Raw genomic sequence first — 12,956 nt, 5'->3', positions numbered from 1 at the left:
AAGATCTTTCACAAAAGAACCGCGTAAGCGTTGGGGAAATAACAGATAATATATAAATTACCACAATGCAGCAGAGAACAAGACCCCAGCCATGCACACACAGTGGGCTATGTGGGGTTAAAGTATTTTAATCCTCTTGGTACAGAATTTCTTAATTCCTGGTCCATAGCAAGTGTGGGCAAGGCTCCAGACACATGGGAGATCTATCTGCCTAGAACTGCTTTCCCTCCCAGGAATACCATAGCAACTCGAAGACCTTCCCAGGATGGGAAACGGCCAGGTCTGCTCGTCCAGTGAACTCACAAAGGCCTCTGTGGCAGACACACATCCACGGACTCCCACAGGAAAAGGAAAGACTGGGGTGCAGAGGGGCACTTCACCTGGCACACTGGGCTGGAAGACTTTATTCAGATCCAAGGAGGAGGCTCTGGAGTGGGTTTTCTGTGGCCGCGGTGGCGGGGTGGGAGGGTCCTCGCCCCTTTTCATGGCCTCTTCTATGGAGGTGCTAGAGTAAGATCTGCAGCAAAATAAGGAGAGGTCAGAAGGGAGACAGCAAAGCTTTAGTCTCTGAAGTAGGGTTGGAATGGAAACACCCACTACAAAGGACTGACCAGTCCCCATCTCGAAGCAACAATGAATTCTACCGTCCCTTGGGTGCCAGTATCTGCAGTAACTGCCCACACCCAACCCGTGAATCAGAAACTTTTTCAACCTCTTTGTTCATATTATATCTTAGACCTAAATTTACCCAAAGGAAAAGCTAAATTCAAACCAGTTTCTACTGGTACTGTTAATAAGAATAACATGTAAACCTTCTGCTTAGGTACTTCCATATTGTAACAGAAGGGCTTCATGGGTTAACAGACTGCAGAAGTTTCCTCCTGTTTACATGCAAACGTGATGACAGGCACATATGGAAGTGGGACAGATAACCTGAGAGTAAGTATCCGATGCTCAGGGGAATATGCCACAAGTGAAATTCAGGAAAGGAAAACACACATCAGTCAGATGGAGGGGTCGAGGCTGTCTCACCATGAGAAAGACCAGTTTGGGGGTCAAATTTTCAAAGCAAAAGCATCCTCTTAACCTTCTCCCTCCCTCGGTAACAAGTCAGTACCTAACTAACTAGGCAACTTCTGAGACTGTAACTCCAATAATGACATTTAAAGAAATAGGAAATAAATAACTTGCCAAAGGTCACATAGCTAGAAAGTTACATAGGTTCGATTCAAACTCCAATCTCTTTCTAAATTCCATTTTTAAAATATTCTGATACTGCCTATGAGCCAGGAAAGAAATCTTTTGGTAGCAGCGGCTAAACTACTTAGAGACGTAATTATTTTCTAAATTAATTCAACTCAGTCTATTGCTTAGAAATAGCTTTGTGGATGAGTTCCCAATATGATTTTCTAAAAAGCGGATGTGTATATCCGTTCTGCTCAGCTTCTCGGCTAAGTTCATGTCAAAGAAGAAAATGACCTTTGAGTCAGAGATAGGTTCTAGGGACAAATTAACCTCAGGAAACTGCTATCAGTATTTAGCTATTAGAGAGGCATTTATAAAATCAGAATCTATCTATTACTATTAAGCAATTTCAATTCTTGGTAAAGCTGGTTTGGGCATAGCAAGATTTTACCTTCCTGAATCATTCCCTCAAGGGTTTCCTTGTGGTGGCTGAAGAGTTTTGTTTGTCAAGCAAGATTGCAATCTTTAATAAAGCCACCATAATGGCATGTGACGTGCTCTGGGGTGGTCCCTGTAAAATAAGTGGCATGACGGGCAAGGCAAAGGCATGTAGGAACCAGCACGAAGAACGCTCTAGTACTTTCAACCAGAGTCAGAGGAAATTGATAAGAAAGAACATTTTCAAATGGGAACTCTTGATTTGAAAAGGAAATGGGAGACTCCTGCTAGAAATTAAAAGAACTTTCAAGCATTTGACTTCGGCTCAGGTCATGATCTCACAGTTCTTGAGTTCAAGCCCCGCATCAGGCTCTGTGCAGACAGCTTAGAGCCTGGAGCCTGCTTCGGTTTTTGTGTCTCCCTCTCTCTCTGCCCCACCCCTGCTCATACTCTGTGTCTCTCAAAAAATGAATAAATGTTAAAAACAAATAAAAAGATTTAGGGGCGCCTGGATGGCTCAGTCGATTGGGCGACTGACTTCACTCAGGTCGTTATCTCACAGATTGTGAGTTCGAGCCCCATGTTGGGCTCTGTGCTAACAGCTCAGAGCCTGGAGTCTGCATCAGATTCTGTGTCTCCCTCTCTCTCTGCCCCTCTCCCGCTCACGTTCTGTCTTTCTCCTTCAAAAATAAACATTAAAAAAAATTTAAAGAAAAAAAAAAAGAACTTTCTACGCCAGACAGGGCTTTAGTGACATTCTTCAGTCAAGAAAGAAAAAATAATATGTGTGCGTGTGTACACTAACACATATATATAGTTAGGCACACCATCCCGTCCCACATACCTCATTCCATTTTATTCCCATATGTAACCTGTACACTTGTATTTCCATATGGAAAGTTAACTGAGTATCAAATAAGTGATACCGGAAAACTAGGGCCACAACCAATTTCAATATAAATGTGCAGGGAATCAACACAATAATGAATATAAGTAATGTCAGAATGGGGATTTTCCCTCTTCCCCTCACATTTCTACAAAGTTTTATTATTCTAAAAAGGAAAATAAAAATAATTTGACTCTCTCGGTCTCAGTAAAGACCCAGTGGGTTGCAGTGAAAATAAAAAGGTCCAAATTAGACCAGGAGACCAATCCTTAAAAGAACATATAAAATTTGGCCATAGAGGGGTGCCTGGGTGGCTCAGTCGGTTGAGCATCCGACTTCGGCTCAGGTCATGATCTCACAGTTGGTGGGTTCAATCCCAGTGTCGGGCTCTGTGCTGACAGCTCAGAGCCTGGAGCCTGCTTCGGATTCTGTGTCTCCCTCTCTCTCTGCCCTCCCCCACTCACTCTGTCTCTCTCTCTCTCTCTCTCTCTCTCTCTCTCTCAAAAATAGATAAACATTAAAAAATAAAATAAAATAAAATAAAATAAAATAAAATAAAATAAAATAAAATAAATAAAATTTGGCAGAGATACTAATAATAGAATATGTGACTATGAAGTTTTGTACTTTCACTCGCTTTGAGAAAAAGAGGAAGTCAACAGAAGAAAAATGTGAGGCTCAAATTATAGTTAATATAGCACACCTAAGCAGCTTCCTGCAAGTCAAAGCTTTTTCCTACTATGAGGTCAGATAAATGTTACTATTCCTACATCCTAAAGTCAGTACAGACTAATTTGCAAAAGAGCCATTCATCCTTAAAAAAACAACAACAACAACAAAGGATGAGTAAATGTGGCAGCCATACAGAAAAACGGTGACTGTATCTTTTCTTTTGGCCAAAAAGAATTCCTGTATCTATTGTTTCAAAAAACATGACTATAGGTATCTGTACCTTCTATAAACAAGAAAACAAATCCCCAATATAGAAAATCCAGATATACAAGTTAGACTAAGGGGTAACTCTCAGATTTACACAAAGACGAGATTTCCTTAAATGTCGGTATTCAAGCATATAAAGTATTATCAGATTTAATTTCACTTTTTCAGGGACGTGTCTAAGTAGCCAAAGGAAGAAAAAAGTCACTAAGAGCCAAAGCAAACAGTGGAAGCCACAAACGTACTGTCCTATCTTCCACTGTATTCCTACCACTGAAAAGTGCTCCCAATACCATCTCCCCTCTCTGATGTTCTATTCATGTTCATGTATTTCTCCTCCATCTGCCATTCTGATGTCCAATGCCAACCGCAACTCTGCCTTCCTGGCTCTCCCTCTTCTACCAATCTAAAAACTGTGACTCCAAAAAGGGGCTCTAAGATAGGATAAAACAGACCATAAGCACCGCTCACCCGAAGCTTCAAGCCTCATTTTAAAATGACTGTGAGCATTTGTTTTTCCTACTCTAGATTTTATCCCTCAGGTGTCTGTTTGGTGTCGACCTCGTCACGACAGTAAATTTCAGGGTTAGTCACCTCTTAACCACTTTTCCTTCTCTGCAAAGCCACTGCCCTCTATTCCTTATCATCCTGCAACAAGGGGGCCACGGCACACAAGCCACTTCTTGTCAGTCGACCAACCAGCAGCAGCCACCACCTTCTACCACTAAAAGACACAGAAATTAAGAGTCTCCCAGCAGCACTGCAAGCTCCGATCAGGCCCCTCGTGACAAAGGAACTCACCCATTGTCTAAGCTGCCAATCTAAAGGAAAAGGAGATCGTGGGTTGGGCTTTGGGTTGTGGGACTTTATTTCTAGTCAAAGAAAGGGTACGAAGGGCATTAAAGCAGAAATTAAACAAACACTACCTGGATCTTGGTCTTGCTTTGAGGCTGTTGGAATCCTTAGAAGTGGCTGAAACAAAGACCGGTTGTTGTTTACTTGGCTTTCATTTCTGTGGTTGAACAGGTTTATAAGCAATACCTGGGCTAGTAGAGAACATATATCTCAACAGGTAAATATGAGGTGCAGGCATCCCTGTGGAGAACTTAACTGCCTCCACATCTTCATTATTTTCTCATTTCATTTCTAAAGCTAAAGGCACAGTTCAAAGGAAAGAAAATCCAACATTTTTCTTCCTTCTGTCAGAGCACTAAGGAGCTATTCTCAAATCTATGCTGATGAATAAATTCCAATCTAAAAAGACAACCCTCTCATGGGGTTATCTACTTATATGAGGGGTTCTGACGTGTGGTTTCCTTGGTCTATCATGATAGCTGAGTAACTGATTTTGAACCAGGCTCCCCTGAAGGCTAGGAAGAACTCTATCAGGTTACATATTTTAAGAATTTCTTAAGATACACTACTAGAGTAGCATGAGCACAAGAAATCAAAGCTCCCACAAGCTAAGTTGAAATGAGCAACACAGCTTTTCCTACGAGAAAATATTCTTGTGTCCTATGTCCCTGTGACCAAATCACACAGACGATAGTACGGAATGAAATCATTAAGATATTTTACCAACCATATGAGACTTTTCCTTATCAAATTTAAATCGTTAACAACTTGCTCACTATCAACACCCATGGACCCTAACTTTACCATCACAAGTTGTTGGGAATAATTAGAAACATTTACAAAAACACTGATCCTTTTTTATATTTTCAGTACCCTATGGAAGACAACTTTAGAAACCACCAGTTATGCTAAGGTTTTGCAAACACTGCAAATCTTTCATCATAAAATCTCATAAAAATTCATAGAAAAAGTGCTACTAACTAGGAACAAGGAGAATATCATTTGTGTATTGTTTGCAGAAGTTCTTCCAGAGAGCAAATGTCTCCATGCATCATCCCACCTTTTTTTACATTGCTCTAAAGATAAAAACCCTCCTTGGTATGAAGGAGCCTAGATTTATGATGGTCGTTAAAATCTATGAGTTAGATAAGCAGGAGAGAAAGAGGAGTTAAAAATGTTAACAAGGCACAAAGCAAAGAAGCAATATGTATTCCCTTAGATATGGTCAGCTATAGAAAAGACACATTTCTCTCAAAACAAGCATTGTGGCTTGTTGTAGCGAGAACACAGGCATGTTTCAACTTCAACCCATCAAAATGCTCTCGGAGCTCTGGAAAGCACTGGACGCCCGAGGAGTCTGAGCCCTGTCTTGCCCATTATCACGCACCCCCACCCACATGTACATGGAAAACTACCTCTTCCCACCCCACAAACTCCAGGCAGCAGCAGAGGAAAGTGGCCTAAGGGGAGCTGCTCCTGCAGCCAAGCAGGCCGCCTTGGGGCTGAGCGGACAGTGCGACCGGACTCACCACAAATCCGGGGGCCGTCCTCCGGGCAGGCTGCCCACAGCTGGCTCTGACCCCTCTTCTCCCTCAGGCTACACTACTTTCCAGAAATAGTGTGGGCCCGGGGACACCTGGGCAGCTCAGTCGCTTAAGCATCTGACTCCTGATTTAACCCTAGGTCATGATCAAGCCCTGCTGTCAGTGCAGAGCCTGCTCGGGATTCTCTCTCTCCCTCTCTCTCTCTTCCCCTCGTCTGCTAGCTCTCTCTCTCAAAAATAAACAAATAAACATTAAAAAAAGAGAAATATGTGGGTTGGGAAAGTCTTAGTCATTTTAAAATAAAAGTCTGGTTCCCCAGACCAGACTGTAGTGACCGTTAAATTCCTTTGTCAAGTGCCATTATCTCTTTCTCCTAGGTAAGAATGGGTGTGGAAGAGTGAACCCTGCTGGTGAGAGATAGACACACAGACAGATGGGGTGAGGGGTATGGATAAGCAGTGGGGACGAGGACAGGAGTCCTAAGGCCTACGTGTTCCTCCTGGACACAACACCAACTGTTGCGTCTCTGAACCTCAGTCTCCTCACCTACAGAATGAAGAAAATAAAAATGTAGCCCCTTTCTCCTGGGGAGAGAGAAGGCAAAGGTACTTGGAAAACAATCTATTTTTGAACTGTAAAATATTACTGTTGTAGAGTGCTAATTTTTCAAGCTGAGAAATCTGGATTCTAAATGTAGTTCCCTCTAGGACAGCAAAGGAGGTGCAGGTGGGAACAGGTAATGAAAGGAGAAAATTGCTCTACCCCATAAGGCCATGGGGTGAGAGCTAGTACACGGGGAAGCTGCTAGAATCACTAACAGCTGTCTGAAGACTACAGTGTGGGGACAAACAGGCCTAATCCGCTCAGCATAGCCTAGAGACATCAAGAAAAAGATCACCATTGTGCAGCTTGCTCCAAGGAATGAGGCTGCAGTATGTTAGCTAAGAAATCTACTTTCAGCAATGAAAAGGATAAGGGCATATTAAAAAACCACGTGACAAGGAATACCCCCCTCTTCCCTGACAGCAGTCCTACCACAACATCCTCCTCCTCACCATTACTATTATCATTATTATCAACACTACCAGCCACTGTGGAAGAACAGGGCAGGGAGAGACTTCTCCTGCCACCTGCAACAATATACCACAGGCAGGGCTCGGTGAGTCCCCACAGGTTTCAGATCACAAAAAGCTGGAGAACACTATTCCGGTTCAGTCGTCCATCAGCTTCCAAGCTCCTGAAAGTCAGACTGAGCATTTGGGGCATGTGAGCATCTGCAAAAATGGCAAGGTCGTGTTGTACTGGAATCCAGGCCAAAGCCAGCAGGTAGGTCATAGCTTCTCATTTAGCTAGGAAGAGGGAAGAAGGACAACTTCCCAGAACATTGCAGGCATGTCATCGTTCCAGAAGATTGAAAGAGGATAAAAAGGCAAGCCTAAAGTTTAATTCTCTAAAAAGCAGCAACTCAACTGAGGTGAACTGCCCGTGTGGCATGGACAACCACCACCTTGAAATTCTACAGCGTCTCACACTGGAAATTCAAACATTCCCCAGGAAAGGGGGTATTAAATATGTTTCAGATGAGGGATTCCCTCATATCCACTCCAGATAGGGAAGCAGTGGGAAAAATGAATCAGAAACCACATAGCATGTTCCTAGGCAGAATGTGAAACAAATTCAGATGTACTTCACGCACTGTCGCACACCCTGATAGGATTTGTCTGGTGACTCCGTGCCCCATTCAATAAAGAAATCTTAAAAATGACATCTACAGCTCGGGCTCCAGAGAACACATGATGCTCATGGAAAAAATAGGAAGTTATGAGCCTCAAAGACTGTTGGAAAAGCACCAATTTAACTCTCCAAAATCAAATAGCTTTTATTAATACCATCAACACGAAGTTTACAAAACCTGAGGTACATCCACTCTGGCTCCAGAAATTAAAGCTGGAAAGAACCTACCTCATGCATTTGTCCTAAAATGGGTTTAGAGGGCAAGCGTAAAGTTTAATTCTCTAACAGGCCAGCCATCCATTTGTCTTTACACAAACTGAGCATTTCTCTTTCTGATGAAAGAACCCAAATCAGTTTCAAAAGCCCAAACTAGGCTTGAGAATTCCTACCACTTTGGGAGTCATGGTTGATCTATAAACTCAGTTTTCTATTTCTTATTTTTTTTTTGATGTTTTATTTTATTTTTGAGAGAGAGACAGAATGTGAGTGGGGGGGGGGGTGCAGAGAGCAAGGCAGACACAGAATCCGGAGCAGGCTCCAGGCTCTGAGCTGTCAGCACAGAGCCCGATGCAGGGCTTGAACCCACAAACCATGAGATCATGACATGAGCCAAAGTCAGATGCTTAACTGACTCAGCCACCCAGGTGCCCCAACGATTTTCTATTTCTTAATATCATCTTCTAGAGGCAAAGGTTCCAAAAATAGGCTACACACCGGAACTGCCTGGCAGACGATCTAAAAACACAGATTCTTAGACCTCTTCACTAAAATCAATCATATATTCTCATTTGTATTCATTCTCACTCTCTCCCCTCCTCCTCCTCTCTCCCCCTACTCCCTTCTCTCCCTCCATCCTCTTTTTATTAATTTGTTAAATATTTATTATTTTTGAGAGAGAGACAGAGTACGAGTGGGGAAGAGGCAGAGAGAGAGGGAGACAAAGAATCTGAAGCAGGCTCCAGGCTCTGAGCTGTCAGCACAAAGCCCAATGTGGGGCTCAAACTCACAAACTGTGAGATCATGACCTGAGCTGAAGTTGGACACCCAACCAACTGAGCCACCCAGGCGCCCCTATCCCTCTCTCTTTTAAACCTCAAATGAACTTGGTGTCTGGGGAAAACTCTACTATAGCATAAGCCTCAATGTTCTATCGACTCCTTTGTTCCAACTTTAAACAAATAAGCTTGGGATGATAGCTAACTAACCCAAACAAACATGATTTACTTATTAAATATTATGAGAGAGAACAATAAGAATGCAGCAACCTCTTTCATGTCCTCGTAACCGGAGCTCCAAATAGTAACGCCCTCCCTAGCCAGTTTGTTTTTAACTAGGTTCATCTTAGTTCAGTGATGGCTCCCATCAAGAGAGCTGAGGACACAGGCCTGGCCATCTCCCTGGTTCACAGACACAGTGCTGACTCTCCAAGAACGTGGGCAAACACACCTTTTCTTTTTCTCCTTGGGATCTCCTCCATGTAGAAGCACATTTACTTACTTGCCTTCCTGGTGGTGAATTTTCATGAAAACATTGGAGATTTCTGCTTTGGAAATGGAGAAGTTCAACTGCGGGTCTCCACTTGATCTACCCCATTAGCTCCTTACTCCACAGAAACCACAATGGCTTACTGAAATCTTCTCAACTCCAAGTCTTTCCAATTTTACAGTAAAAGTAACAATGAGACTCTAACTTCAAACTGAGTGCTCCTATTGGTGAAACCTAAATTCAGAACTTAAAAATAAAAAACCACCCTCTTTTCAGGTATAAAAAGCAACCAAAGGTTTCATTACAATAAAACCCAAGGCAAATATTTAGAGAGAAACATACACAACCATCAATTTTCTACTCACTGACACTGTTAGGTTTTTTAAATTAGAAAATAATTACACAAAAATGTATTAAAATTGTTTTCTCCTACCTGGATCCTCAGACACGTCCTTTGGTAAGGCTTCATCCGCAGTACTTTTCAAACCTAGACATGTTTTGTTTTTAAGGAACAAGAGAAAGGAGGAGAAAAGAAAACAAAACTGTAAAATTTTATTTCTTAGGCACATTATATTAAAGCAAAGAATCCCTAGTCATCACTTATGAAAATGGTGTAACAAACCTCTGTAAGTTGCTACCGCACCCAAACAATAGAGACCCCTTGAAGTAGGGAAATAGGTTCTCATCCCACAAAGAACATAGCCGAATTACCAACTTTCAACCGAGCGCGCCTCTAGTGGCTAGGAGGAGTATTACCAGGAAGTGCCAGAAATCTCCTTTCATTCTTGACATCCAGACCAATGACATCAGAATCTCTCCGGGAGTGAGATGCGGGCTTTAGTACTTTCAGACCCGTCATTCCAACGCACAATCAAGGCTAAGACCCGCTAGGAAAGAACGTGATCAGAGTACACACTGCTGCAAAAAATGTCTAGTTCTGCCTGCCTCTCCTGAGCAAAGATTTAAATAGAGAGCAAGCGATCATTGCTTCCTAATGGAAAACTTACTTTTCATGTTTAACTCCTGTACAAGCTTGTGTCGGTGGCAGGTTTCAACAACAAAACTTGAAATAGCTTCACTGATTTTTAGTCCCTTCTGATAAGCCTCTCATTCATGGGTAGTAAATCAGTATCAGCTAATAAAAGGAATACTAGCCTGAGACTCAAAAAATCTTTATTCTTACCTCCACTCTTTTTATTATTAAGCAAATGACTCCTACTGCCTGAATTTCGGTTTACTCATCTCTAAATTTTAGGTGATAAAACATACTAGCCTCTGTTCGGCTTTGTGAGAACTGAGTAAGGCAGTAAATGAGGAAGGACCTGGTAGATTATAAAGCATTATATGGAGTGGTGGGAGTGGGGAGAGGTCCTCCTGTTCTAAATATTCCCAGGCCAACTCATCTCTGTGCTTAACGGTAGCGCTAACATGGAAAACTGAGCCGCGCTGCTTCTCACTCGCCCGGTAAGACACAAATTACCGCTGGCTTCCCGACACAGCTTCACATCCACAAAGTAACAGAAGATAAATCCAAAGGACAGAAACTGTCTCCAGAAAGATAACTTCCTCAAGGATTAGACCTGTATACAAATGTGCATTTGTACTGATGTTCTGGGATCACCTCTGTCAACCCAAGATGTTACGCTCTCAATTCTTTCAGCTTCCAGTCATTTCCTAATCAGTATGACCAAATTCCAAGTAAAGGGTCAGGACAGGTGAGTAAGGGGCCAATGAGTTGAGGGGCTTTGGAAGTTCCTGTTACCACATGCTCCCGAAGTCAGCCATTCCAAGAGAAGTGGATGAAGAAACACAGGTAGAATGTCCCTGAAGGAAGAAAACTCATTCTTTTCATACCTTGTTTGTCATCACTAGTCACATCTTGAGTTGGGACAGGAAAGTCAGCCATGTCTTTAACAGATAGCTTCTTGGAAAAGAAAAGTAAATACATTATACAAGTTGAAATGGAAATTACATTATGTGTACATATGATGAAATTGCTTTAAAAGCTACATATCTTGCCAATATTTTGGCTTCAGTAAACCCTGATATTTAATACTTTTTTATTTTGGGGGGTTCCTAGGGAGGTATAAGTTAATTTGTATTGAAGGTTTACATGTGGGGCGCCTGGCTGGCTCAGTCAGTAGAGCCCATGACTCTTGATCTCAGGGTTCTGAGTTTGAGCCCCACCCTGGGTGAAGAGATTTTTTTTTTAATTTTTTAAAGAAATTTACATGTGCAGAGGAAAAAAATTATTCAGATTTAGGCAGATGTATAGACTGCACATTAAATCTGAACCCGGTTTGGGATTCAGCCAGAGAACTGTGGAGCATTTGCCCATTCTGTCCAAAAACAAACCTGCACTTTCTGTACTGTTTCACAAGCAGAGTTCTGACAAGTAGCCCTATAATGTGGGTATCTGCCAAAATCTGTTATGCAGAGAGTGTTCAATAGCCTGATTCAAACAGCCTCCTTGTCAAGGAATAAGGTAATTTTATTGATGACCAGAACAAAATTTTCTCCTAACTCACTTAGGGGAAGTCTTCAGTAATACTAATGAGGTAGAATACCCAAATTGATCAAGTACTGATTCCTTTAAATTTTTGTTTAAAATCTACTTGCTATGAATTTATTTCTTACAAAGTCTAAAAATGCACTCTGTGACCTTAGATAAGATTACAGAATAATATTTATTAGTATTTACTATATATAAACAAATTCTGGAAAGATACATAAAAATCGAAGGGTGACTCAGTAGATGGGGAACAGAATGGGAGGAAGACTTGTCACTATCTGCCTTTTGATATTCTTTTTATTTTAAACATATTCAGAAAAATCAAATAAAACTTATAGGAAGCAGAGTAAATCTTGGAGCAATCTGGTGATCCAGAAGGTTCACTGGTTTGCCTTTCAGAATCTGAACAACCCCAGTGAGATAAGCAATACTTGTGTTTTTCAACTGCTTTAAAGAATGCAGTTCAGTGCTGCTTGGCGGTAACCTGATCTAGGATTTAACAATCCTCAGGCAGGTCATTCTTGGCATTACCATGAAGCCTCCAGATAGAATTGCCTATTCAAAGTCTACTGTCTCCAACAGAACAGAGAATGTATCTTAACAGTGCCTTTCTTTCATTTTCTTCTCCCACCTGGATTATAAACTAGATACCTAGGTAGAAGAAAATGATTTAGGAGTAGAACATATAAAAAGTTCTCCAAAACAACCACCTTTGAAAGAAATTTTTAAAGCCTAAAGAAGTGGAAAGACATCCCATGCTCACAGGTCAGAAGACTCGATATTGTTAAGATGGCAATACTCCCCAAATTCATCTACAGATTCAGTGCAATCCTTCTTCACTTTTTTGCAGAATTTGAACAGCTTGTCCTAAATTTCATACAGAAATGCAAGGGACCCAAAAGAGCAAAAATATTCTTTAAAAGGAAGAACAACAAAAGAAGAAAACTGAAAGACTGAGACTTCTCAATTTCCAAACTTAACACAAAGTTACAGTCATCAAGACAGTGTGGTACTAGCATTACGACATCCATGTAGATCAATGGAACAGAACTGAGAATCCATAAATAAACCCTCACATTTGTCAACTAATTTTCAACAAAGGTACAAAACAATTGGGGGCGGGGGAGTTGTCTTTTTAATAAGTGATGCGAAAAGAATATACAAAAGAATGAAGGTGGACCTCTTCCTCACGGCATATGCAATAATGAACTCGGACTGGATCATGAACCTGAATGTGAGACCTAGAACTATACAACTCCTGGAAGGCCACGTATAGGACTAAGTCTTTGTGAGCTTCTGCTAGGCAGTGGTTTCTTAGCTAGGACACCAAAAGCACAAGCAACAAAAGAAAAAACCAAACAAACTGGACCTCATTAAAATA

General features: G+C 41.5%; 1 protein-coding gene across 7 annotated transcripts in view; it reads right to left on the bottom strand.

Annotated features, from left to right (window-relative positions):
- Nucleotides 1-12,956, bottom strand: part of REPS2 (RALBP1 associated Eps domain containing 2) — a 221,226-nt gene that overhangs the window by 86,298 nt on the left and 121,972 nt on the right. For 4 of the 7 annotated variants that reach the window (XM_043570303.1, XM_043570304.1, XM_043570306.1 and 1 more), the window contains exons 10-13: nucleotides 10,918-10,987; nucleotides 9,497-9,550; nucleotides 4,372-4,417; nucleotides 381-517 (exon numbers count right to left, since the gene is read on the bottom strand). In XM_043570303.1, coding sequence (XP_043426238.1) covers nucleotides 381-517; nucleotides 4,372-4,417; nucleotides 9,497-9,550; nucleotides 10,918-10,987 — 307 coding nt within the window. The remainder of the gene's footprint in view (nucleotides 1-380; nucleotides 518-4,371; nucleotides 4,418-9,496; nucleotides 9,551-10,917; nucleotides 10,988-12,956) is intronic. The other 3 variants (XM_043570309.1, XM_043570310.1, XM_043570305.1) reach the window with 2 other exon arrangements.

This window comes from Prionailurus bengalensis, chromosome X (genome assembly GCF_016509475.1).
Source record: "Prionailurus bengalensis isolate Pbe53 chromosome X, Fcat_Pben_1.1_paternal_pri, whole genome shotgun sequence".
In the NCBI taxonomy this organism is placed as follows: Eukaryota; Metazoa; Chordata; class Mammalia; order Carnivora; family Felidae; genus Prionailurus; species Prionailurus bengalensis.
The sequence above is the reverse complement of the archived record's forward strand: the minus strand, read 5'-3'. Positions and strand labels throughout refer to the sequence as shown.